Raw genomic sequence first — 26,691 nt, forward strand, 5'->3', positions numbered from 1 at the left:
TCCACAGACAGCTTTCCAGGCCATGACGAAACTGCTACTGGCGCAACGGAACACCGTGATGGAAACCAGAGCACACGGAAATGCCGTTTACCTTCCCGCCGCAGCAGCACCTATTTATCTACTTGCACTGGCATGCTTTCAAACTGTTAGGTTGGCAGGAGCTGGGACGGAGCAACGGGAGCTCACCCCGTCATGGGGATTCGAACCGCTGACCTTCTGATCGGCAAGCCCTAGGGGCTCAGTGAAACCACAGTGCCACCTGCTGCCTAATGACAAGACTGGAAGCACCACTATCCCCCAAACCCTTACATAACGAATGAGAACTGGGGAATGGGGTTGTAGCACAGGCACCACCTGCCTAACATCAGTTTTGAGTGGCTCCACCCTCGCAACCCAACATGCACTGTTCCCTCCCTCTTCTCATAACATCCTGGATCCAAGACTGCACAGGGAGAGGAGGGCAGCTGCTCAGTGGCTGCAGCCTCCATGCTGAAGTGAGCAGGAAGGCAGTGGTGGGTTGATTATTTGTATATAACCCCACCTATTCCACCTTTGCGCACAGTGATGCCCAAACAACGAACAAGACGAAATATGACATAAAACACAAAAGGGTACATAAAACAAGCAGGTAAAAAACAACAACACAGAATAAAATAGCCAACTGCCAACAGTCAAAGGAGTTCCAGATCTCCCAACCACGCCCTGGCTCCCCTTGCCCCACTGTTGGGGGGTATTGGCTGGTTGTGACGGAAACAGGAAAGACTGCTGGAAACTAGCAATAGTAGTACTTAAATTCAAGTGGTGAGGAAAGGACAAACAGGGGATTCAGGGGGTTACAGAAAAGTTAGTGGCAATCATGTATATTGGGATACAAACAGGAAGAGAAGCTGAGCTTTTTCACGACTACCTCTAGCACTCACCTTTTGAGAGAAGTTTTCGGAATTTCTGGGTAGCCGAGAGCTGCTGTTCTGGGCTATTGGAGAAAATCATCTCAGTCATATCAGATGTGATCACTGCACTCTGCAACGACAAAGGAAAAATATTGTCACTTTTGCCTCAAATTTAAGGGCAAATACTTCTCAATGTGTTACTATAAAGAAGAAATGCAATGAAGGCAACTCAAAGTGCAAATGCAGAAGGGAGTAAGAGTATCTAAAATACACTTTCCTGTTTAAAATCCAGCCAGAAAAGTTCCTTCTCAAAACTACCACTGACAACAGGAGCAGGAGATAGCGTGGCAGGGGCAAAAGGTTAAAGCAGCTCCCCCCATGGCGAGGTCCTGATTTGACCCCCCCCACACACATCAGCTATTTAACAAAAACCACCTTTGTAATCCCTAATTATGTCACATACCTAGCCCAGTTCCAAATTTATCAAAGGTACCTATGCATTCTCATTGCAAGGTAATGACACCAAGCTTAAGAAACTGAGTCTGGCTGGCACTAAAAAGCCCTAAGAACTGACTTTTCGCATCGCTATTAATTTTTTTCATACCTACTGGTTTGCAAACTGCTTGGAAGAAGTGGAAAAGAGGTATATAATTAAGATAGCACCATTTGTTACTGGATGGGCTGAACAATCCAAACACCCTTTACTCCAGACCGGGGGCTGGAATGAGTGGAAGTGACTGCCAGCCCAGCTTTCCTGGCTAAGCTGGGGCCTCCCAACAGTCACCAGTGCTGACCTCCTGTTTCTGCCTGCCAAATATGCCAGGAGGACACTGGCAGGATCCCTGCCAACAGGGGTGAATAGAGAGCCCTGAAACATTGGATCCTAAGCCGGTTCCAATGCCATCATGTGATGGCATGGTGCCCAACCTGGGCCTGAAAACTGCATAAGATTCACTTTCTACCCTGCATAAGATTGACTTTCTACCCTGGTCCTCATGAGCAAATAAGGCTGTGTATGTGGCAATGGCCCCACTGCTTTGCAAAGTCCCACATGCAGGGGCAAAGTCTAGATTGCTCCCTTAACAAGTCTTTTACAGCAGTGTTCCCCAACCTTGGGCCTCCAGCTGTTTTTGGACTACAACTCCCATCATCCCTCGCTAGCAAGACCAGTGGTCAAGGATGATGGGAATTGTAGTCCAAAAACAGCTGGAGGCCCAAGGTTGGGGAACACTGTTTTACAGGGCACTTTCAGTGGTAGAGCGCAGCAACCGCTGCAAAATATACACATTAGGCATGTCCAAGTGATCGTAGATGAACCGCTTTCCAGAGAAGTGTGTTTTGAGATTGCAGCCTTAGAAATCACAGTTGGCACTACAGGAAAAGCAAACTGAATGGAGTTGTCAAGTCTTTGCTCCACTTACAGAAGTCATTTCCATGTTATTCATTTGGGTTTCATGGAAGCCGCCATCTGACATAACTTCCTCTTCCGCTTCTTCATCAGCTGTAGCAACATTTCTACGTTTAAACAACTAGAGAGAGATATGCAGAGAAATTACAGAGTTACAACTAACAATGTTTATACATTGAGAGAATATAACCAAAGATAATGATTTAATAAACACTATATATAAATAATAAAGTGGGGCCACAGATCAGCGAATTCCTGGACTCCCATGTCCCAATCCGACACGCTACATCACACAATGTCAGAGTAAAACACTCTTGTGGGGAAGGTCCACATATCATCTTGTTTCAGCTGTGGCGAGTTAGGCTGCAAAATAAGGCAGTAGCGGATGCTGTTTTGCCAACCACCCAGCGTTCAGCATGGTATGAATTCAGAGAAATGATAGTCCGAACACTCTTGTGCTCAGATAATAGTGAGGAAAGGAGAGCTGGCGCCCAAAATATCGCTGACTTGAGGAGCGGAGATGACGACACACTGGGAGATCTTTATGTACATCCAAGGAAGGCAGCTTCCATCAGCCTCTGTGTTTCGTCTCTGTTGGAGCTGCTAGACTGGTCTGACAGGGTAGCCTCCTTTGGGATAGTCTTACTACAGCAGAAGTCAGTCACTTCATCAATGAGCCCATGCAGGTTCCGCAGTGGTCTTGCCATGCTCAGTCTATACAGAAATGTGTGAAACAAGGCACAGAGGCAGGAGGCAGGGTGTATAAACATGAGAATCCCAAAGGCTACATCAGAGGCAGAAGAAGGTGGTGGCTGGTGTCCAAGAATGAATCAAAGCAAGACTTGATGAAACTTGTTGTTTAAATTTATTATTAATTGATGTCATTACTTTCTATTGTTGTTTTATGATTACAAAGTAATGCTGTATGCTTAGTAGGGTATGTTTTATCCAGGGAAACACGTGCTTTTTATTCAAACGTAGGTTTATCAAGCTAAATGTTGTCCAATCACAAAAATAACAGCAGGTTTGAATTCCTCACGCACAAAAACGTATTTTTAAGACCCCTCACTGAATAAATTTGCAAAAGTAAATTTGCAAAAATTATGTTTCACGCTCTAAAATGGTATGCCCTACTCCCCTGTCCATCCAAACACCCATTGGGTAACACCCAAGCCAAGAGATCCTGCAATTGAATATGGGATTTATCAAATTCATTGGCTCTAGAGGAGCGTACCTGCTCCTCTCGTTTCTGCTTCCGTAGCTGGAGGCCCTCTTCCTCCCGCCGGCGGCGCATTTCATCAGGATTCAGAGACTTGTTTTTATAGCTCTTCAGTCGGAAATTCTCTTTTCCTGAAGTTGTCATGATTTCTAAACAGCAATGTAATTAGAAAGAAAATATGGGTCAAAGGAGCATTTTCTGTTCTGTTCTTTTGTTCAATTGAATTTTTTATTGGCTTTAGCAATGCCAATAGATTTCTTTCCAACCCCACAAGAGATATAACATGTTAAAGGCAGGTATCAAGAGAGTAACTCTAGCTCAGCAAGTTCATTTGGCTAAGACGAACAGCAGATTAAAATAATAATTCTGATGAAGATATAATCTCAAAGTGTGGTGTCAAACATACAGGGATAAAGGCAGAAGATCTGCACTTGGGTCAATTCTTCTGCGGAACTCTTTATTAAGGCCCCGTAAGTACCCCAACAGTGTTTGTAGGGAATTTCCTAATTCCTGGCCAGAGTAACCTCAAAGAGGCAAAAATTTAATATTCTTCCCGCAACATTTATTTGAATCATTATGGTAGAGAGAAGTTACAACAGGCGTCCCCAGACTGACTTTACACACACTTCCCGCCACTTACTTTTTTAGGTTTCTATCTAAATGTATCACCTCTAATAGTGGCAGCTGTTGAAAACTATTCCTTGCTGGCAGATTAAATTGCTAAATGGGTTCGGAAAAAGTGTTTGTTCCTATGCAAGTGCTTCCAAGCGTTTGAAGGTAGCAAGCAGTGGAGAAAAACAACTTTATAGCTTTTTAGGAGTAAGAGTGAATATAGATGTCAGATTAAGTGTCAGTTCTGGCTCCCCTTGAAGTCCACGTGGCTTCAGCAGAAAGTCTTTGCTCTACTGGCATAGAACCTATCCCCAAATAACAAACAAGACAGCAAAAATTCTGTTCAGTATTTTAGCTCATATTTGCCCTAATTTGTGTATTCACTTAAGTCCAGTAATTCTGGTCCCACTGATTTAATAACCTTGGTTGAAATTATTTTTACACCCAGTTATGAGCAAACATGAGACATGTAAATGGAATTAAGTTAAACTGAGATCATGTTATTGTGATTAAGCTGGTAGATTAACAGTGTTAGACTTTTCCCACATCATGAATTTCATTTGTAGAGGGTTCTTGTAAGTCACTCCTACCACCACTCACAGAGCAGTATGACCCAGACATGGAGAGTAGTCAGTCAGCTGCAAAGGGAAGAGGCCGATTTTGCCTTTCCTGGCAATCATCTCTTTTCGACTCCACCCCTGCCTGCCCCAATGCGCACTGCAATGCATCATTCCATTCTCAGAGGAACATGCTCTGCAGGCAGCAAGGGGGAAATTTCATTTCCAGGAGAAGCAGACGCCAGTTTCAAATGAGAGCTAAATATTCTCACGGTTGCAACTGTGTCACAAGTTGTCCACGTGTTATTGTGGTGTGCAAAAGTCCTTCATCCACATCTAAGGGGCTCAGCTTTGGAGACAAGTCATTTTGAGATAGCTCAAAAGATACAAACATGCTGGACTCAATTGTGTTCTGATCCATCATCAATGCAGCTGCTCTTATCCTCCCCTTCACCATGCAAACCCAGTTGAAAAAATCTCTAGATGTCAGGCTATGTGGCATCTGGTACCCTCAGCTGAAGCAGGAGGGTACGAAAGGGAAGATGTACTGTGCATTCCAATGCTTTCCCTACATACCCGTTCCATAAAATGGCAATGTTACATTTGCTGCTATATCTCTTAGTTGAACAGACTGAGACATTATCAAGTTCAAGAGAAACATGCTCAAAGAATTACCAGGGAAGTCTAAAATCATCATAATTAGTTTCAAAAAATAAGATTTCAAAAATGCAAGGAGATTTAAAATAAGGAAACTAAAAGGGAGAGTCAGAAGGGGAAAATATGTTCAGAAAATCTAGAGGTTGTCTTAAACATTATCTTAGGAGTTGATTATATAGCCAAGTCTAAGACGATACCAACATGTTTCAATAGCACCACTAGGGAAACTCTTGTTTTTAAAGGCAAGAATGCTTCCTTTAAAAATGCAGAAGTCTTGTCCAAATGGGAATTTAAAAAGAAAAGCAGAGACTCTGGAAAAACCAATATAAACTGATAAGGCACAGGAGGAATTTGTGCAAGTTGCTATAAAGCTGGTAAGAACAGATAATAAACTTTTCTTAAAATAACTCAGAAGGAGGCTAGCAAGAGTGAAAAGGAACATTAAGTGACAAAGGAACCGAACTATTACTGAAGGAGGACAAAGAAATGAAGTGAATTCACTGCAGAAAATATTGGGACAGATTCTCACACCTGAATCACTGGTCAGAAGCAGTGAATCTTCTCAAACAGAGGTGATAAAGGATGTGCTTCAGAACTAATTGACAAGAAAGGAAAGGAAAAGAAGAACTAATTGACAACTTAAAATCAATGAGGCTGCATCGTTTTGGTAGTGCCTGAATACAAGACCACCTGGGGATTCTACATACACCCATCACATTGAGTTCCATGATGGGAGAAATGGGAGATATAAATATACCTATACAGTCAAAGCAGACAAACTACATGAATTTAGCGGAAGCTGTCCTGTTTGTTTATATTTAATAAATTTCTATGCCACCCTTCATCTGAGGGTCACAAGGCAGCTTACAATATAAAAACAGAAAAAAATACATTATTAATAAGGGGTATTCTTATTATTATCCCCCCCACCCCACAACAATCAATCAGCATTTCATGGCTTCTGTGAATGCTGAGTCTTCATTGTGTTCCTTGGCAGGAGCTTCCCCAAAGCTTCTTCTTCCTAATTTCCCCCCAGTCCTTCAGCAAAATTCAGGTTCCCCTGAACCTGCTGAAACCTTTCCCCTTGTGTGTGGATTTTGCTTACATAAGGACCAGCATCAAGGGAACAGTTTGGTACATTAGTACATAGAAGAAGGACCTCACAACAAAATGCCATAGCGTATTAACACTTAATATAGTGTAGAGAGCTGCTATAAGCTACCCTGCCTCAGCACAGTTCTCCATCCCTTGACAGGTGTATAACCGTGAGCTACACTGCAGGGTTTTTGGGTCCTGCTCTCCAAGCCTAACCTGCAGCGTGGGGGGAGAGGCAATGGATAACACGGCAGCACAGCTTTAAATTGCTATTTCAGCTTCAGCCCAAACTTCAATAAGGGGTTTAATAATGTCTGGACAAGACTGCAGCATTGCTGCAAAGCCTGAGCTGCAGTATTCAGTGTGAGCCAGTCTATCACGAGCCACTCTCTTCTAGCAACAGCCCTTGCAATTTGGGGGCAATGGATTGCATCTCCTTTGAATTTTGCATTGGCAATAGTGGGCATTTTTAAAGCATGTTTCACACCAAGAATTTGGAATCAGTCAGAACTCCCCCCGCCCCCGAGTGTGTGTGCTGGTGGTGGACACATATGATCCATCCCAGCTACTTTACAATCTTGGATTTCTCCACTGACGTATACGGGCAGCTCTCCTCAAAAATACCACATTTTTCGCTCTATAAGACACACCAGACCATAAGACGCACCTAGTTTTTGGAGGAGGAAAACAAGAAAAAAAATATTCTGAATCTCAGAAGCCAGAACGACAAGAGGGATCTTGCTGTTGTGGCTTCTGGGATAGCTGCACAGCCTGCATTCGCTCCATAAGATGCACACACATTTCCCCTTACTTTTTAGGAGGGAAAAAGTGAGTCTTATAGAGCAAAAAATACAGTAGCTTCTCTGTGTGAACCTGGAAGTGACCTATCCAGACACTTACTTATTCCCTTTGTATCTATCTATGTTCCTGTCCTCCTGCCCCAGTTGCACTGCTCCATTCCCTACGCCCAGCCTGCTAGCAGTTTCCCCCTCTTAGCCTTCTGTGACTCTGAGTTATTACAGGCTGCTTTGGAGGGTGGTGTGTGTGTCTCCCCCATTATGGTTTCTGCCCTCCCTCCAGATATTCTTGAACGTCTGCATATCTTGGGGTTACCCTGAGTCTCCGGACACCACTCACTGGGTACTACAGTTTTGGCTCTATAGGCAAAAAAAAAATTCAAACGTTTATTAGAAGCAAAGACAACAATGGTTTTTACATTCATGGAAACAAGCCATCTTGTTTCCCAAAGCCCTGTGTTGGAGCATGTGCCATCCAACTTTAATAAATGAACTGGTGTCAGGGGTGGGCAATAAGAACTTTACTGATACCAAATTATTCAGGATGATCAAAAGCCCAGCAGCCATTGAGAAGAACATCACAACCATCTTCCAAGCTGGGTGAACGAGCAACAAAATGTCAGCTTAAATCCAATGTAAGTTTACAAAGTAATGCAAACTAGGGCAAAAAAATTTTAATTTCACATATAACCTGATGCGACAGGGGTCAAAATTGGTTGTTACTACCAAGGAAAGAAATGTTATGGTCTTAGTGGACAACTTAGTGATCAAGAGCAGGGACTTAAATAGAAAACTATCTTTAGAAAGATTTTTCCTCCAAAAGCATTTTATTTTAAAAATCCAATTTAAATTAAAAAAAAACTGATTTAAATAAAAAAAATCCATTATTTTAAAATAATAGATTTTTATCACCCTGTTGACAGCTGCTTTTACACCCTACAAAACCCCAAAGCAGGACCAAAGTTTTGGGATCAGTCCACTGTACTCAGGTCCATTTCAGATAAGGCCTGCTTCACTTTGAAGGAGGCTGAAATACCTCTATAGCTGCCTCCTTTGGTTTGACATTCAGCTTCATTGAAAGTGGATGCAGAGCCTTGCTATGTTTCTGTTAATGCATATGACAAATGCATTAGCTTTCACAACAGCCACATCACACTGCTAGCTCATGTTCACGTTGTGATCAACTAAGATACCTAGATCCTTTTCACATGCGCTGCTGCCAAGCCCACCACTTTTGCCCCTAAATGCAAGACATTTGTCTCTGTTGAATTTCACAGTGTTGGCTTTGGCCCAGTATTCCAATCTGTCAAGACCCTTGATTCTGTCTTCTATGGTGTCAGTTATCCTTCCAAGCTTTGTGTCATCTGCAACTGGGATAAACATCCCCTCAATGCCCTCACCCTAGTCATTTATAAAGATGTTCAACAGCACAAAAGCAAGCACAGAGTCATGTTTATAAGCACTTGCTGGGTCCAGCTGTGGAGCCACCTAACAGTAGTATCATCCAGCTCACATTTTATCATCTTGTCAGCAAGCGTACCACGGGAAACTCTCTTAAATCCTTTGCTGAAATAATGATAATGTTATGCCCAGAACGTTTCCATGGTCTACCAAATTAGTAACTGTCAAAAAAGGAGATGAAGTTGGTCTGACGTGACTTATGCTTGATAAACCCATGCTGGCTCCTAGAAATCAATGCATTCTTTTATCAATGCTCACGAACTTAATAAACTATAACAGAAATTTACCCAGGAACAATGTCAAGCTGACCGATCTTCAGTTTCCCAGCCTAGCTCTTTCCTCACTTTCTGAAGACAGGGGCACTTGTCTGTCTCCAACCTTCTGGCACCTCAACTGCCCACCACGAATCCTCAAAATTTACAGTGGCTCTGAAATAATGTCCACAAATTCTTTTGGCAGTCTTGTAATTACACCTAGTCTTTGAGACTTGAACTAGGAATCTGTTAACCATCCCCTTACCTATATTGGGCTGCAAATTCTCCCTCCTGTTGCGAATTAGATTTGCGGGCATGTATGGGGGTCTATTAGGATGGTCCACCCCAGGGACCAATGGATCCTAAGGGGTTTTTTGGGGAGGGGGTGCTTTTGTGGATATGACTGCTGCTCCTGCCAAATTTCTGGCTGATCTGTGAAATACCAAAATGACCTGAATAATTAACACAATTGGTTCCATGTGTCCTCCTCTCCTGTTTAACAGAGCCAAGGATGTTCCATGGTACATACTTGAGCTGAGGGCAATGAAGCAAGCTGGGAGATAACCAGAACACAAGTGGAGGAAGCTCAAGAAGAATCCAATCAAACACTAGTATAAACTCAGTATTAAGCCACCGAGGGTAAGGAAAAGGTGTTGTGGTTCTTCACCAGCTCCATTACCCCTCAGTGCAACCCAGCAGGGTTTTCCCAAGGGGTTCAAGACCTTTTAAACTCTGGCTCTATGGATGAAATAGTAGAAGCAAGTATGTTGTTACTTGTTTGCAAAACATTTTAAGGATAAAACCACTTGCAACCACCACGACTTAGCTGTTGCTGGCCCATCTGTGGAAATATCCAGCGTACTGTCTAATCTAGTACTGATGGCCAGTTTCAGTTGGTAGGGGATGCAGACAGGGCAACTTGGTTGGGTGTACACAACTATGAGTTTGTTTGCCCTTCCTGGATTACTGCTTCTAGCAGCAAAGGGACAACTGGTCAGGTCCTGAAGATAATAAACCGCACCAAGAGAGGGTGAACAGGTGGCAGTGTGTCCATTCTTGAAGAAAGAATCATTGGACTTAGAATACTTTAACGAATATAGACCACTAGCTAATGTCCCTTTCCTGTGCAAAGTGCTGGAGTGTGTGGCTGCCAACCAGACCCAGCAGTCTTGGATGAATCTGATTTTCTGGGTCCATTACAGTCGGGGTTCAGGCCTGGTTTTGACAAAGAAACTATTTTGGCTGCTCTGTGGGATGACCTAGCTGTCAGGTGAGAAATAGGGGAAATGTCTCCATGTTGATTAGGCTTCCTCAACCTTGGCCCTCCAGATGTTTTGAGACTACAATTCCCAGCATCCCTGACCAATAGTCCTGCTAGCAAGGGATCATGGGAGTTGTAGGCCAAAAACATCTGGAGGGCCAAGGTTGAGGAAGCCTGATGTTGATCCCCGATCTCTAAGCAGCTTTCAATACCATCAACCATAGTATACTTCTGGAATGGCTATAGGGTTGGAAGGAAATGAACTGGAATGGTTTCTGCTTATACCTGGGCTGGCCAGCACAGAAGGTGGTGCAGGTGGATTTCTGTTTGATCCCATGGAATTTGCAGCATAGATTCAGGTTTTATCTTATCACCCACACTGCTATTGATATGAAGTGAAGCCTTCCATAGTTTTGCAGTGCATTGTCATCAGGTATGTAGCAATGGGTATGCTGGATCAGTTCTTGGGCATGGCCTGAATGATAGCCAATAAAGTGAAACTCAGTGAAGTGTAGGGGGGGGGATAATTTCTTATGTTCATTCATAATAATGAATGGATGCCAATTGCAAATACAGTACAACACATTAGGCAATAATTGGCAGCTTCAAAGTTTTTAGCTTCATTTACTAAATAAAAGAAAAATAAACACGCTAATTAGATAACTCTCTAGGGTATCAGAAAATGTTGCGATGCAAACTGAAAAACGTTGTTATGCAAATTAGAGTAATTTGCATAGGGATATTTTCCCAGGAAAAGTCTCAAGAAAATGCACTTCACTACTGAAATTCATTTCAGACAAGATAAAACACACCATGAATATGAAATTTCTTTGTTTCAAATACTGGTGTTTAACCTGCTCTGGACTAAAAGGAAATTCCATACCTGCATGATGTGACAATGGTCTCTTGCTCTGATTGTGTTTCTTAAAATTATTAGACTAATTCATGGTCTAGCAGTGGCTATCAACTAGAATAATTAAATTGAATTATTGTGCTCAGAGGGATGGTACTGGAAAGTACTTGTTTTCATGCCCTCTTGTGAGCTTCCAGAAGCATCCAACAGGCTATTTTTTGAGAGGCTTGATGGGCTGCTGGCAGGATCCAGCAATCATCAGAATGGCTCAGTGGGTACAGGATGAGACCTTTAATCTCAGGGTCATGGGTTTGAGCCCCACACTGGGAAGGGGGTTGGACTAGATGACCCTTGTGGTCCCTTCCAACTCTACAATTCTATGATATTTCATGCTGTTGCTAGGAAGACTTGCATGTGTGAATAACTTAAGTTACCCACAAAACAAAGACACACACACAAACACACACTGGACAATGTTTTAAATGATCCCTGATCTAATTGAGATGCAGCGATAAGCTACTGGCAATATTCACCCACCAGTGTTGTGCAAATTCATGGCCAGCAACTTCTTTTCTGCTCTGCAATGGCCTTGTGAAGCTAAGACATGCTGGGTGTTATGGCTACGCTCAGGGGATAACTCAGGGATAAGTGCATTTAGTTCATATACAGCACTACAAACTATAGACAGTCTTCAAATCAGAAATCCATTACTTACTTTCATCATACTTATTTTGAAGCTTTTGCTTAAAATTCACCGAAAAAGGCCAGTAGCTACTTTAAATATTTAGGAAAATATTTTTTAATGTACAAACCGAGGTTCAAATTCAATCACAAATTGTAGACCCTGAACATTCCTTCTTCAGTGTCACTGAGTTAAAGCAAAATGATTGTTTGTGCACTGTTTTGGTGGACTCAACACAGTTAAGAAACTGAAAGCACTTTTCTAAAAAGCCCCCAAACAATTGGTTGTTCCTTTGTATTGAGATCTTGTTCGTGATTAAGAGCTCCCACATTTTGCAGGTGAACTTATGCCCTTTTATCTTTAAGTTAGCTACCGGTAAATTTCAGCAGCAATCAGTAACAATATAATTCAATTCCCTTCTAATTTCTGCCACAGTTTGTGTCTGAACACCCTAACAGAATGTGTGGTTCAACTGGTATAAAACAGCTAGTGATCCCATTAATACATTGGAATATACATGCCTGATATCATTTAGCCTTTGGACATTGATAGCTAAGATTTGTCTAATTGTACCAGTAGTGGTCTGACACATTTCTGATTTATATTATGACTGGGATATACTGTACCACCTTGCTATATAATCCCGAGAAAAAGAGATTTACCTAAAGTTGTTTGAGGAAGAAACCTTTGGGTCTATGTACCTCTACCTCAATTTGTGTTTCTATGTCCTGAAACAATCAAACTACATAGGATGGTGTGGGACCCTAACAGGTTATATGACCAAGATAGTTCTTTTCGATTGGCTAAATTGTTTGTCAAGAAGTTTGCAAACTCAGTAAGGCTCTACAGACATTAGCCAAGTGATGTAGTTGTATATACCGATAACCTATTTAAATTTAATCTTGACCTCCCTCTTTAAAAGATGCCTGTCCATCAGTTTTTTAAAACCTTGCAACTATTTCCCCCCAATAATTTAAAGAATCTACAAGCCAAACAGGTCTAAAATAGGCTTATCCTAAAAAGGCGGAAACTGGTAAGATTCCAGAATTTTATACTAGCTACCTCAGTCAGATTGTCAAGGCTTAGACCATGTAAGCATAGCTTGAATTGTTTGGCATCTACTTTTGTGCTTCTTTTCCAGAGAAAACCCATCACTCTATAGAGAACAATTTGTGAGAGCATTACTCCTGTACAGCCTCCCCCCCCCCCTTTATGTGGAAGACATCAGGATATAAAATATGTGGCACTCATATCCTGAGCTTTTCTTCACCCTCACTAATAGCTTCTGCCAGTCACTCAATGATTCATTGTAACTACTGCTTAGGGAATAAATATATAAATTTGGACAAAATACTAATTTTCCCTGGTTGCACCCTCATCAACTATGACACATTTGGCTTTCCCCAGTCTGCCGTATCCTTTTAAACTGAGCACATCAATATAATATGCTTAATCAAGTCCCTATACAATTACAACCCCAAAATGTTTCCAAGTATTTACCATTCCTTCCCATTTGTATTGGAAATGTGATATTAACAATGCAGTTCTATGTCTACTTTATGTTTTTATTATTTTGCTCTGTAAAATATGCTTTTAATGTAGTAAACCACCCTGGGATGTTTTGATAGAGGACAGTATATAAATTGAATAAATAATAATAAATACTCAGCCCCCATAGACTTAAATGGGACTTACTTCCAGGTAAGGCCTCCTGAACCTCCCTTTAAATGTGTACTGCCAGCATCTCAGCCTTTGGACAGTGCACTTTTAACACCTGAACCTTAATTATATTGTGAAGTTACCCTCTGATGTGCTAGCAAAGAAGATTGTGGGTTTGTCACAAGAATACTACCGTCTGCAAACAAGAGGATTTTCTGGTTTATCTGCCCCATTTTGGGGCTGCTGTATTATTGACTCCTCCCCTACGGCTTGTGCCTAAGGTTCCACTGTCAATGCAAAAAATAAGTATAAAAATGTAGAGGAGATACCTCTGACCTATGCTAAAGTCACAAGATCTATGGTTCGATCCCTTCCCATGACTAGTTTTCTATGCTTTGGGCCCTGAGACTAGATAAGGTGTACTAGATAAGGGTGTGTCTCCACTACCAATTAGAAACGAGGGCAAATATACCCAAAATAAGAAAAGGAAAATGGAGCCTTAACTCTTCCAACAGGTAGAACTTACACTTGAAATGCACAGGTTCAATCCCCAAATCAAAGGGCTTCACTTGGGCCTTGGACAGAGCCCACTAGCCTGACAGTATGAAAGCTCCCCACATCTCTACGCACGGATCCTGAGAAGTTCGGGAGACCGTCTGAAGAGCTCAGCAGAAGCAAGTCACGGTTTTCTTACAGGAGATCCTCTCGCTTTAAAGCCTAAACGATTTCCGTGCAGTAGGAGTGCTGGGAAAGGGCCTTTGCCCCGTTCCCCCAGAAGCCCTAAAGAGAGACACTGGCCACCAGTCGCAGAAAAGCATCACTAATGTCTTGATCATCACTATTATTTATTAAATCTGTATCCCACCCCTCATTCAAAGATCTCAAGGCGGTTCACACACACAAAAAACCCCACAAGAAAATAAAACACCTAATAAAAAAAACAATAACAAACCAAATGTGGAATAGCTCAGTTGAGGCAGAGCATTAATCTCAGGGTTGCGGGTTTGAGCAGAATCTTCCTAATTATTGTGCTTAGAGGGATGGTACCGGAAAGCACTTTTTAAAGAGATGGCCATAATTTTCATGGCCTCTTGTGAGCTTCCAGAAGCATCCAACTGGCTATTTCTTCAGAGGCTTGATGGGCTGCTGGCCGGATCCAGCAATGATCAGACTGGCTCAGCGGGTACAGGATGAGAGTCTTAATCTCAGGGTCCTGAGTCTGAGCCCCACAATGGGCCAAAGATTCCTGCCTTGGAGGGGGTCGGACTAGATGACCCTCGTGCGGTCCCTTCCCCCCCTACCATTCTAAGAAGCCCCACATTTATGAAGGGCTGGGTAGACCAATGGTCAGACCTGGGAGCTTCAAAAAAGCATCTCCGGGCGAGCGCTTCCAAAACACCCTCGCGGCCCAAGGAAGGGCAACGTACCCAGCCCCCAAAGACCCCTCAAAATGAGGCGAAGTGGAAGCAGCAGCTCCCTGTGGCACTTGCCCTGCCTGCCTGCCCAGCCCCGCACCATTTCCCACAGCCACTTCTGACACGCATCTCCCCACTGCTGTCAAACATACACGCCCCTTTCAGAAGACCCTCGGGGGTGACGACCCGCGTCTCCCATCAAAAAAGAACCTTTGCTTTGACAGGAAGGCAGGCAGGCAGGCAAGGCGTACGTACACACACACACACACACACACACACACACATTGCATGGCAAAGTATTGGATCCACTTTTTTATAGCCCAGTCTGTATGGTAGGCGTGCCTTCCAGGTGTGATTTGACACTGGATTTGCTGGTTATTTTTTAAAAAGTGGAGGATCCACGAGGATCCGTATAGATCCGCCTTTACCCCAGACTCTCATATATATAAGACATGCTGGGTGTTATGGCTACGCTCATGGGATAACTCAGGGATAAGTGCATTTAGTTCATATACAGCACTACAAACTATAGACAGTCTTCAAATCAGAAATCCATTACTTGCTTTCATCATACTTATTTTGAAGCTTTTGCTTAAAATTCACCGAAAAAGGCCAGTAGCTACTTTAAATATTTAGGAAAATATTTTTTAATGTACAAACCGAGGTTCAAAATCAATCACAAATTGTAGACCCTGAACATTCCTTCTTCAGTGTCACTGAGTTAAAGCAAAATGATTGTTTGTGCACTGTTTTGGTGGACTCAACACAGTTAAGAAACTGAAAGCACTTTTCTAAAAAGCCCCCAAACAATTGGTTGTTCCTTTGTATTGAGATCTTGTTCGTGATTAAGAGCTCCCACATTTTGCAGGTGAACTTATGCCCTTTTATCTTTAAGTTAGCTAAATTTCAGCAGCAATCAGTAACAATATAATTCAATTCCCTTCTAATTTCTGCCACAGTTTGTGTGAAGCATCAATATATAGATATATATAGATATAGATATATATAGAAATACACACATACACACACACACACAAATATATATATATATGTGTGTGTACGCCTTGCCTCCCTGTCAAATCGAAAGGCCTTTTTGACGGGGTGTGTGTGTGTGTGTGTGTGTGTGTGTGTGAGTGTGTGGGAAAAGGGACCACACGAGGGTGATATATACACGCCCCGCGCCCTTTCCCACAGCCACTTCCGACCCGCGTCTCCCCCCCCCGCTGTCAAGCACACGCGCCCCTTTCAGAAGACCCTGGGGGTTGACGACCCGCGTCTCCCGTCAAAAAAGGCCCTTCACTTCGACAGGCAAGGCGTGCATATACATATACATACATATATATAGGCGTACATATAATATATGTGTGTGTGTGTGTGTGTGTACGCCTTGCCTGCCTGTCGAAGCGAAGGGCCTTTTTTGACGGGCTGTGTGTGTGTGGGAAAAGGGGCCACACGAGGGTGATATATACACGCCCCGCGCCCATTCCCACGGCCACTTCCGACACGCGTCTCCCCCCCCCGCTGTCAAACCCACGCGCCCCTTTCCGAGGACCCTGGGGGTTGACGCCCCCACTCCCAAACGGCCCCCCCTCAGAATGGCGTCTCCCCTCAGAAAAGGCCCTCATATATATACACGCCGCCCCCCCCCCCCGCTCCTCCTCCTTCCCCCCTCGGGGCCCGACAGCCGCGGGTCTCCTCCTTCCCCCTCCCGGGTACCTGCCAGTGGGGCGGCGGCCCGGCGGCCCCGCGACGTCCCTCTCCTGCTGCCTGGGCCCGAGGCGCGCGCGCGCCGGCGCCTCTCCCTCCTCTGCGCCGCGGAGCCGGCTGCGAAAGGCCGACCCTGCGCACGCGCCCAGAGCGCCCTTTGGCGCAGCTTCCGGCGCCGGAGTCTCCGCCCCGCCTCTTCCGCCGACGCCGCTCTCCTGCTGCGACCCATAGACTCGCTCGCTCATAGCTCTATGGTCCCGTCGCCGCCTCGGAGACCCGGAAGTGGCGCTCTAGGGATGTGGAGGCGGCGGCCTCGGAGACCCGGAAGTGGCGCTCTAGGGATGTGGAGGCGGCGGCCTCGGAGACCCGGAAGTGGCGCTCTAGGGATGTGGAGGCGGCGGCTGCTCGCAGAAAGGGAATTGGGCTGGTTGAATTTCCATTCAAATGGATTTCCAAGCGGCTTGCGAGCCATAAAGGAGTCATTTAAGAGGAGTCTTAAATTAATTTAAGAGGAGTAATTTTAAGAGGAGTCTTAAATTAAATTTAAGAGAAAGGTCGTAAATTAATTTAAATTTAAGAGGAATCTTAATTTAAGAGGAGTTCACATATGGGGCAAGCTGATTGGAGATGGAAAAGAGTTCTCATTTTGGGTCTGTTTCTTAAACTTTTGCTATGGTTTTTTTCTTCCTCATTTCGGGAGTTAAAACTAGCAGTTTCAACAAACATACTTTATCTGCTCTCTTAAATGCGCTGCTTAAAAATAGGCACCAGTGAGGTTTGGAAGATTAAACAATGCTATACTATATTTCTGCCATTCACTAGATAATACGTTTAATTTTTATAGTATTACGTGAGGCTGACGTAGACTATTTGACCTTGGGACAATACATGCAACCCACAAAGCGCCATTTAAAGGTAAAATTTAAGAGGAGTCTTAAATTAAAGGAGTCACAGCGTAATTTAAGCAGAGAATCACTAATACAGCCTAAATCATACAAAACGATTAACAAATTATCAGTAAAACAGTTGATCTACGGAATGCTGGGAACTAAATAAGCTGATCATCACAATTCCAGCCAAAGTCGCATTATATGATGAACAAAGCAGTCTAATCTCTAAGGCAGCAGCAGCCTTGGAGGAGGAGGAGGGCGCTGTGCCATGTTTGCAGGGCTGCAGGACCTTGGCGTGGCAAACAGGGAAGACCTGAAGGAGACGCTGAGCAGCTGCGCGGAGCCCCTCAAGGCCATCGAGCAGTTCCAGACCAAAAATGGCATCCTCCTGCCCACTCTTCAGTCCGCCTTGCCGTTCCTGGACCTCCACAGCACCCTCCGGCTCGAGTTCCACCAGTCTGTGTTTGACAAGCTGAGGGAGAAACTGCTGGAGAGGGTCTCAGCCGTTGCCTCTGAAGGAAAGGCTGAAGAAAGGTCCAAGCAGCTGGAAGACCTCCTGGAGAAGAGCTTTCCCTTGGTCAAGGTGCCATCACTCCAACCTGTGGTGATGTGCGTTATGCGACTCCTGCCCAAGGTGCCAGAAAAGAAGCTGAAGTTGGTGATGACTGACAAGGACCTTTACAAAGCGTACGCCGTGGAGGTGAAGCATCAGATTTGGCGGGGTAACCAGGCCCTGTTTGGTGACGAGGTGTCCCCTCTGCTGAAGTGGTACATCCTGGAGAAGGAGAAGGCCTTGTTTAGCGGTGACCTCTCTGTCCTGCACAACTTCTTCAGCCCTACTCCCAAAATAAGGCGCTGTGATAGGAATTTTATGGTCTTAGACATATGTTAAATGTTCATAAGTTTACCAACCAAGCACATACATAGATCAGCACAGGAAGACCGACCTGGAACCATTTTGATTCCCAAACTCTCCCAAAGTGACCAAATGTTTTCTCTGCAAGGTCAAAGGAAAATGGAAAAGCCTCCCCATTGTCATTTCCTTCACAAATCCTGTCATAAGGGTATGTCTGTGTTTGAATAGGGTGTGAACCGGTGACATGGCCCAGGAACTAAGTATTTATCATTACAAAAGACTAGCCAGGCTACCCAGGAAATCCAATCAAGTAACCTGCCAGACAGGAGATAAACAACAGCAGGAGAAAAACAATATTCAAATTTCTGTTTTAGACCGCCTTTTCTGTGATGTAGGTGTGATGTATCTGAGGGGTGGTCTTAGGTTACACCCCTTCTGTGATGTATGTATGATGTTTCTGGGGGTGGTCTTGATCTACAGGATGGGAATTTCAAAAGTCTTTATAAGGCCTTGCACGCCATTTTTCGGGGTTCCTCCTCTCTCCTGCGTATGAGGGGAGCACCCTGTTGCAACAGATCAATAAAGATCAGGCTTACTAGCTGCTTTGTTTCTCAATATTCTCTGGTTGGCCTCTGTTATCTTCTCCTACCAATAGGGAACCTATGTAAGGACTCTATATGGGCTCTTGGATACCCCATAAGGGAAAAGGGCAATTTTTGTTTACAACAGCACCAAGGAGAGGTGGTGCAGAAGCTCACCCAAATGATCGGGAAGAACGTGAAACTCTATGACATGGTGCTGCAGTTCCTGTGGACCTTGTTCCTTCGGACACGCAATGTCCATTACTGCACATTGCGGGCAGAGCTCCTCATGTCACTGCAGGACCTAGATCTCAGCGAGATCTGCTTGGTTGACCCCTGCCACAAGTTTACCTGGTGCCTGGAGGTTTGTGGACAACAAGCGAGCCCGAGAGCTGCAAGGCTTCCTCGACGGAGCGAAGAAAGGGCAAGAGCAAGTCCTGGGGGATTTAGCCATGATACTGTGTGATCCATTTGCCATCAACACCTTGGCTCTGAGCACCATCTGCCACCTGCAAGAACTGATTGGGCAGGATCTGTTACCTAGGGGGAAGCCCCAATCTTCTGCTTCTCCTGAGAATGTGGACACTGGGACAGGGAGCCTGGGACACGACTGACGGTCAGATCTTTAAGGAACCCAGAATGGAAGTAGACTTGATTACCAAGTTCCTGCCGCTGTTGATGACCTTCGTGGTGGATGACTACACATTTACCGTCGATCAGAAGCTGTGTTTGGAAGACAAGGGACCAGCACCTTATCCCACCACAATCCCAGATTGTTGTTGTTGTTGTTGTTTAGTCGTTTAGTCGTGTCCGACTCTTTGTGACCCCCTGGACCACAGCACGCCAGGCACTCCTTTCTTCCACTGCCTCCCGCAGTTTGGTCAAACTCATGCTGGTAGCTTTGAGAACACTGTCTCACCATCTCGTCCTCTGTCGTCCCCTTCTCCTTGTGCCCTCCATCTTTCCCAACATCAGGGTCTTTTCCAGGGAGTCTTCTCTTCTCATGAGGTGGCCAAAGTCTTGGAGCCTCAGCTTAATGATCTGTCCTTCTAGTGAGCACTCAGGGATGATTTCCTTAAGAATGGATATATAAATATATCCTATATATATCCCAAAATATATCCCAGATATATTTCCCAAATTTCTGCAAGAGCACTGGATCGCCTGCCAGATTGGGCTCTACTACGTGCTTCACATCACTAAGCAGAGCAACAAGAACACTCTTCTCCGGCTGCTCCCCACCCTGAGGGAGACATTCAGGGATCTGGCCTTCAGTGACATCTTCCTGCATCTGCTCACCTGCAACCTCATTCTCCTCAGCGATGAGTTCACTCAAGAGGAGTTCTGCACTAGCCTTTTGGATGACTTCCTCCTCACCACCTGCTGGAGGAAGGAGAATGTGCATAGACACATGCTGAGGCTCCTGCTTCACCTCCACCAAAAAGTGACACCTGCCAAGTTGGAGTCCCTGCTGAAGTCACTGGAGCCTCCCAAGCACGGTGGAGAAGCCTTGAAGGAGCTTTACAACCAGCAAAAAACTGGAACTCCGCAAGCCCAGCCCTGTCCAGGACACAGCCGACACACCCACTGTGGACTTGCCCCGGTCAGCAGTGGCCCCACTGACCTCACTCCAGGCTGCGCTCCCCCTGAGCCTGTAGAACAAAGTTTCTTGTGTTGATCTCACAGCAGAGATCAGACCCACGTCTTGATTCCTGATACAAACCAGTCATAATCTTTTGCCTGTCTTTCGGACTTGGGTTGCCTCATCTCATCTGGCCTGTTGCCCTAGAAGACAGCTCTGCCCTCAAGAGTGGTCTTCTGGGGCAAATTTGATAGAGCTGTTCTTATTAAAATAAGAAAACTGCCTTTAGTCCCTGTCAGGGAAAAAGTGGGGGTATAAAGAAATAAAAATATAATAATAGTAATAATAATAATGAACTTGGTTTTCTGGGGGGAAAGGAAACTGACCATATTATGTACGTTTTTTAAAACAAACAAACCCCTAAGTGTTCTTTTAGATGTTCGCATATAGAGAAGCCTAGTAATTTAATGAGAATGAATTATTTGTGAAGCTTGGCTTTTTTGGAGAGGACACTGAAATAATGTTTCAGAGGCTGTCAAAACAACAAGAACAACAACACCATTAACAAAATAACTAAATTCCACATGTAATTTACATGTTGTACCATGTACAATGTACTTTCATTTTTTTAGTTTATTCTTTTTACTTCTTAAAGGGTTGGGTTCATATAATCGTAGAATGTTAGAGTTAGAAGAGATCCATGGGAAATTTACTCAGAATCGCCATTCTGTTTGTTTTTAAATTCTTCCTTCAATGAAAAAGTTCCTGGTTCTTTAAGAATTTGCAAGCCCCAAAGGTTTTTGCAATAATTTTTCGGTTCTTTGCATGAGTTTCTAATTTCATGTTTTTCATAAATGTTGACATTTCTCCTAAATAACTGAGTCACTAGGTGCATTCCTCATAGAATTGTAGAGTTGGAAGGGATGGGTCATCGAATCTAACTCCCTGCAATGCAGGAATCTCAAAACATGGTCCCCCATCCAATTTGAGACCATGCCAGCCCCTGCTTAGCTTTGCAAATGGGCTAGCAAGTGGCTGCAGGAAGCACACGAGGAACTGCTTGTGGTCAAACAAGGTGGGCAGGTGGGTAATAATAATAATAATAATAATTTATTATTTATACCCTGACCATCTGGCTGAGTTTCCCCAGCCACTCTGGGCGGCTCCCAATCAAGTGTTAAAAACAGTACAGCGTTACATATTAAAAACCTCCCTAAACAGGGCTGCCTTAAGATGTCTTCTGAATGTCAGGTAGTTGTTTATCTCTTTGACATCTGGTGGGAGGGCGTTCCACAGTGCGGGTGCCACTACTGAGAAGGCCCTCTGTCTCGTTCCCTGTAACCTCACTTCTCACAATGAGGGAACCACCAGAAGGCCCTCGGCGCTGGATCTCAGTGTCTGGGCTGAACGATGGGGGTGGAGACGCTCCTTCAGGTCTACTGGGCCGAGGCCGTTTAGGGCTTTAAAGGTCAACACCAACACTTTGAATCGTGCTCGGAAACGTACTGGGAGCCAATGCAGATCTCTCAGAACCGGTGTTATGTGGTCCCAGCAGCCTCTCCCAGCCACCAGTCTAGCTGCCGCATTCTGGATTAATTGCAGTTTCCTGGTCACCTTCAAAGGTCGCCCCACGTAGAGCGCATTGCAGTAGTCCAAGCGGGAGATAACCAGAGCATGCACCACTCTGGCCAGACAGTCTGTGGGCAGATAGGGTCTCAGCCTGCGTACCAGATGGAGCTGGTAGACAGCTGCCCTGGACACAGAGTTAACCTGCGCCTCCATGGACAGCTGTGAGTCCAAAATGACTCCCAGGCTGTGGCCCTGGAATTTCTTCCTGCTCACGGAAGCACATTAAAATCTTTATGCTACATAAATGGAGGCTGATAATGTTTTGCCATGAGTGTATTGCTCACACTGGCTTAATTCAGACAACTCTAATTAACTAATTACATTATTAGTAACACACATATCAGCTGAAAGTCTTCAAGGTGGCAACAAGACGACACAACGTTACAAAATAATACATGCTCTCCCTTATAATACTTGTTCAGTTACTTGTTCAGTGCTAATTATAATTTGCCACCATGACCCTTCAGTCGGCAAATTACGTTTACTCCAAACTAGAAACATTCTCCAACCATAGTTCTGAATTCTGGTTAGTGTTTCCCATTTTGGATCCCATGGCAAACTATGGGCATGTCAAAGACATGGAGAAAGAAGCTGCCCTGAAGCCTGCAGTTCATCGTCAGGCTATGACAGAAGGTTTATCTTAATTGCGCCACTCTTTGCTACGAACCACACAAGTTGTCTTTTAACCTTGCAGAGATTGTGGAAGTCATCAGTATTTTTACATTTTCAGTGCAGAAAACTAATATCCCGCATCGGATAAAGAGATACTCATTAGCTTTAATGCAAAAGGGGGGGGGGGGATAAATAAAGTCAGAGTATTTCATATAGGCGGGACACGGGTGGCGCTGTGGGTTAAACCACAGAGCCTAGGACTTGCCGATCAGAAGGTTGGCAGTTCGAATCCCTGCGACGGGGTGAGCTCCCGTTGCTCGGTCCCTGCTCCTGCCAACCTAGCAGTTCGAAAGCACACCAAAGTGCAAGTAGATAGATAGGTACCACTCCGGCGGGAAGGTAAACATCATTTCCATGCGCTGCTCTGGTTTGCCAGAAGCGGCTTAGTCATGCTGGCCACATGACCCGGAAGCTGTACGCCAGCTCCCTCGGCCTCTAGAGCGAGATGAGCGCCGCAACCCCAGAGTCGGCCATGACTGGACCTAATGGTCAGGGGTCCCTCTACCTTTACCCATTTCATATAGGCAGCATGAGGAGGAAGATGCTGAAGGGATGTAAAACTTATTTCCTCAGTAAGAAAGAAGACTTCATTGCCAAGCATATGCCATGCAGAGAATGTTTTTGTACTGAGATGTGAATCAGCTGTTCTGCTCAAGCTCTGTTAAACAGCACAGCATCAATGACAGTTAAAATAAATATTGTGGAAGGGCAACATTCTGTAAATTGAACCATGCTGCCGAGTGCACCAGTTTTATTTTTAACAGCTGAGGCCACTTGTGTGCATTTCAGGGTGTGTTTTTTTACCTCCCCTGCCTCCTCAGATTTCCTCCTCCTTCGTTCTGCTGCTCCCACCCATCTCTGCTCCACCTCACTTCAACTCAGCCTGAAAAACCCAAGAGACCATTTATTTGGGGTACAGGAAAAAAAGAGACTGCATGCTGAGGGTAAGGCTTTAAAACGAAAACCTGTTTTGGAATCAAAGCTGAAAGGTGAATGCTATATTATCATGCCAGAGTTAGGAATGAAAAACATTAACATGTATAATAATAAGGGGGGGGAGTGTGTCGCAGCCAGTTATGCAAAGTGTTTAAAGTACTGATAAATGTTAGACTCTCCTCTTGATATTCTGTTAAACTGGGAATGCTAGAGAGGTGCTGAGCTCCGTGAGCTCGTGTTTTCCTGTGTTTGCACAGCCTGTGTGCAGGATTGCAGCTTTATAGTCTTTATTGCTTCTTTGCATTCCAAAAGACAGTGGGATTAATCGGAGGCTGTCACCTTCAATGCCAGGGCTCATCCTTGCAAAATATGAACCAATAATGGAGGAGGAGGCTCTGTGCAGGTGCAGAGTTCATTTTCCTTTCTACTTAAATAACCACAGGTTGCTCTCATGCGCATCTAGAACGGGCTTCTAGGTTACAGAGTAGTTTCAGAAAGCTAGCACCAAAGAGCTCAGCTATTAATATCCTAAATTCGTGATCAAGGTCAGTTCCAAAAAACAAGCATGGGTCCCTTTTGAGAGGACTAGTCTCTGAAATCAGTTACAGCAGGGCAGATCTGAAACTTCAGAATTAGCTGAGATCTAATCATGAGAGTGCCTCTAATCAGGAATTTTCAGCAGGTTCTGTGAAGCAGAAGGCGGGGAAGAGCTTTGAGATGTTAAAAAAAAAAAAGAATTTAGAAGATGGAAGAACAAACGATAGCACAGAGCTGACAGTATTATCACGAATATTGCAAACAACTGCCATGTGGTTTTGACATGAAAACCCTTATAAAAAGTAATAGATACTCCCCAAACCAGTAGCTCTCAAGTCCCTCCCCTCCCCAGGAATAGCCAAGATTCTTGTAACCTCTTATTCAAGGATCTATTTATCTATAGTTTGTCTATAGCTAACTCTCAGAATAGGAAACTACATTGAAAGCTTTTATGCTTCCCTTCACTTAAAAAATGTCCAGGGCAGTTTACAATAGCTCATTAAACACAACAAAACACCAATAATCAATATAAAGTGTCCACAGCGGTGACTTTTTTTCTGTGATGGCTTTGAACACATCTCAGAGCAATCAATACTGTTCTGCTGTGCTCTGCTGAAATGAGCAGGAAGGGTTTGCCTTCCAGCCAAGGGTGATTAGTTGTGTTGTGGCTTTTTATTTTTATTTTGTAAACTGGCACCCTGCCCTCCCTCCCAGGGCAGCAAATGTCAAAATGTTAAAACAGTACGATTAAAAAACAACAACAGATTTAACACATTAAAAAAACTAATTAGAACATCTTAAAGCAGACTCATACCCTCATAAGTACTATATTAATTTCACTGTGGCCATGACCAGTATCTATCAGCCATCAGACGCCTGCGTAAACAGGAATGTTTTGAAATTTCTCTTAAAAGTCGATAATGTAGGAGACAGGCGCACCTTATCTGGTTTCACAAACAGGGACCCACCACTGAGAAGGCCCTGTCACAGATCAGCGCCAACCAGGCAGCTTCCAGGCACAACAGTGGTGGCGCAAGATAGTTGAAATGGGGGGAGCTGCTGCTTTGGGTCCTTGGGTCCCAATCCATTTAGGCTGCCCCACCTACCAACTTAACAGCCACATTCTGCACAAGCTGTAACCTCTGGGTCATTCTCAAGGGCAGCCCCATGTAGAGAACTTTGCAGTAGTCTAAGCAGGAGGCCACCGCAGCAAGGACCTAGAGGCCAAGCTATCCCAGTCCAGGAAAGGCCAGTGACAGGTTGGAATTTAGTACTCCCAGATGACAAACCTGCTCTTTCAGGGGAAATATACAGGTCGTACAGCCATCTTCCAGACACCCACTAAAACTATAAACCCCCAGCCAGCCTTTTCCTCCTTCCAGACACTGGTCTAACATTTTCACAGTCTCTCCTGATTCAGATGGTATGAAGAGACAGAGCTATGTGTCTTCAGCATACTGATGGATTGTGGTCCAAATTCCTGGATAACAGCTCCCAACAGACTCACATAGATGTTAAATGGCATAGTAATAATAATAATAATAGTAATTTATTATTTGTGCCCCGCCCATCTGGCTGGGTTTCCTAGCATAGGAGATAGGAGGGACTCTTGCAAGACCGCACAGCTCAAAAGCTTCAGGGCCGAGCAACCATCTCCTCCTCCTCCTTCTCTTTCCTGGGGACAACCCTGCAAGGAGGAGTGGAACCACTGTACTACACTGCCTCCAAGTCCTATTCCTTCAAGGAGGCGGTCTACAGCAGAAATCCTGTCTGCCAGGATATCTAATAATGGTCGATGATTGCAGTAACTGGGCAGTCTGGCCATTCTTTTATGATTGTTAATACTTCAGTTCCTGAGTCCAGGTCACAGGCTCACCTTGTTGTTGTTGTTGTTGTTGAGTCGTGTCCGACTCTTCGTGACCCCATGGTCCACCCTATTCATACACAAACACACCCTTAAGACAGGATTTGCAAGCAAAAGGACCATGGGAAGGCTTTCCCCATTCGCCTCTCTTCCTGCAGAGGAATATTTGAGGTCACTGGGAGAGTCAAAATAGCTTCAGGATTGCTCTCCCGTGGTATTTCAGACACATGGTTCATATATTTAGATATGTATGCCTTTATGAATATTTATTCTGTATTTGAGACCTTAAGTCATTTTGGACTCACAGCTGTCCATGGAGGCGCAGGTTAACTCTGTGTCCAGGGCAGCTGTCTACCAGCTCCACCTGGTACGCAGGCTGAGACCCTACCTGCCCGCGGACTGTCTCGCCAGAGTGGTGCATGCTCTAGTTATCTCACGCTTGGACTACTGCAACGCGCTCTACGTGGGGCTACCTTTGAAGGTGACCCGGAAACTGCAATTAATCCAGAACGCGGCAGCTAAACTGGTGACTGGGAGTGGCCGCCGGGACCACATAACACTGGTCCTGAGAGATCTGCATTGGCTCCCAGCACGTTTCCGAGCACAATTCAAAGTGT

At 44.5% G+C, this 26,691-nt stretch overlaps 2 protein-coding genes and 1 pseudogene across 6 annotated transcripts in view; 2 read left to right on the top strand and 1 right to left on the bottom strand.

Annotated features, from left to right (window-relative positions):
• KPNA1 (karyopherin subunit alpha 1) overlaps window positions 1-16,658 on the bottom strand; it is a 29,263-nt gene extending 12,605 nt beyond the window's left edge. The window contains exons 1-4 of the mRNA XM_028711749.2: window positions 16,537-16,658; window positions 3,533-3,666; window positions 2,312-2,419; window positions 921-1,020 (exon numbers count right to left, since the gene is read on the bottom strand). Coding sequence (XP_028567582.1) covers window positions 921-1,020; window positions 2,312-2,419; window positions 3,533-3,661 — 337 coding nt within the window. The 5' untranslated portion in view covers window positions 3,662-3,666; window positions 16,537-16,658. The remainder of the gene's footprint in view (window positions 1-920; window positions 1,021-2,311; window positions 2,420-3,532; window positions 3,667-16,536) is intronic.
• The window catches only part of LOC144325956 (synaptonemal complex central element protein 3-like), a 258,614-nt gene that overhangs the window by 191,608 nt on the left and 40,315 nt on the right, over window positions 1-26,691 (top strand). The window contains exon 1 of one of the 5 annotated variants that reach the window (XM_077921190.1): window positions 23,549-23,681. The exons of 1 other annotated variant lie outside the window; for it this stretch is intronic. In XM_077921190.1, the coding sequence (XP_077777316.1) occupies window positions 23,673-23,681 (9 nt within the window). In that variant the 5' untranslated portion in view covers window positions 23,549-23,672. Of the gene's footprint in view, window positions 1-23,548; window positions 23,682-26,691 lie in introns of those variants that run through there. 3 more of the 5 variants (XM_077921191.1, XM_077921194.1, XM_077921197.1) reach the window with 3 other exon arrangements.
• Window positions 17,084-20,512, top strand: LOC114587898 (negative elongation factor B pseudogene; annotated as a pseudogene).

The sequence above is a fragment of the Podarcis muralis genome, chromosome 17 (assembly GCF_964188315.1).
Source record: "Podarcis muralis chromosome 17, rPodMur119.hap1.1, whole genome shotgun sequence".
NCBI classification, from domain to species: domain Eukaryota; kingdom Metazoa; phylum Chordata; class Lepidosauria; order Squamata; family Lacertidae; genus Podarcis; species Podarcis muralis.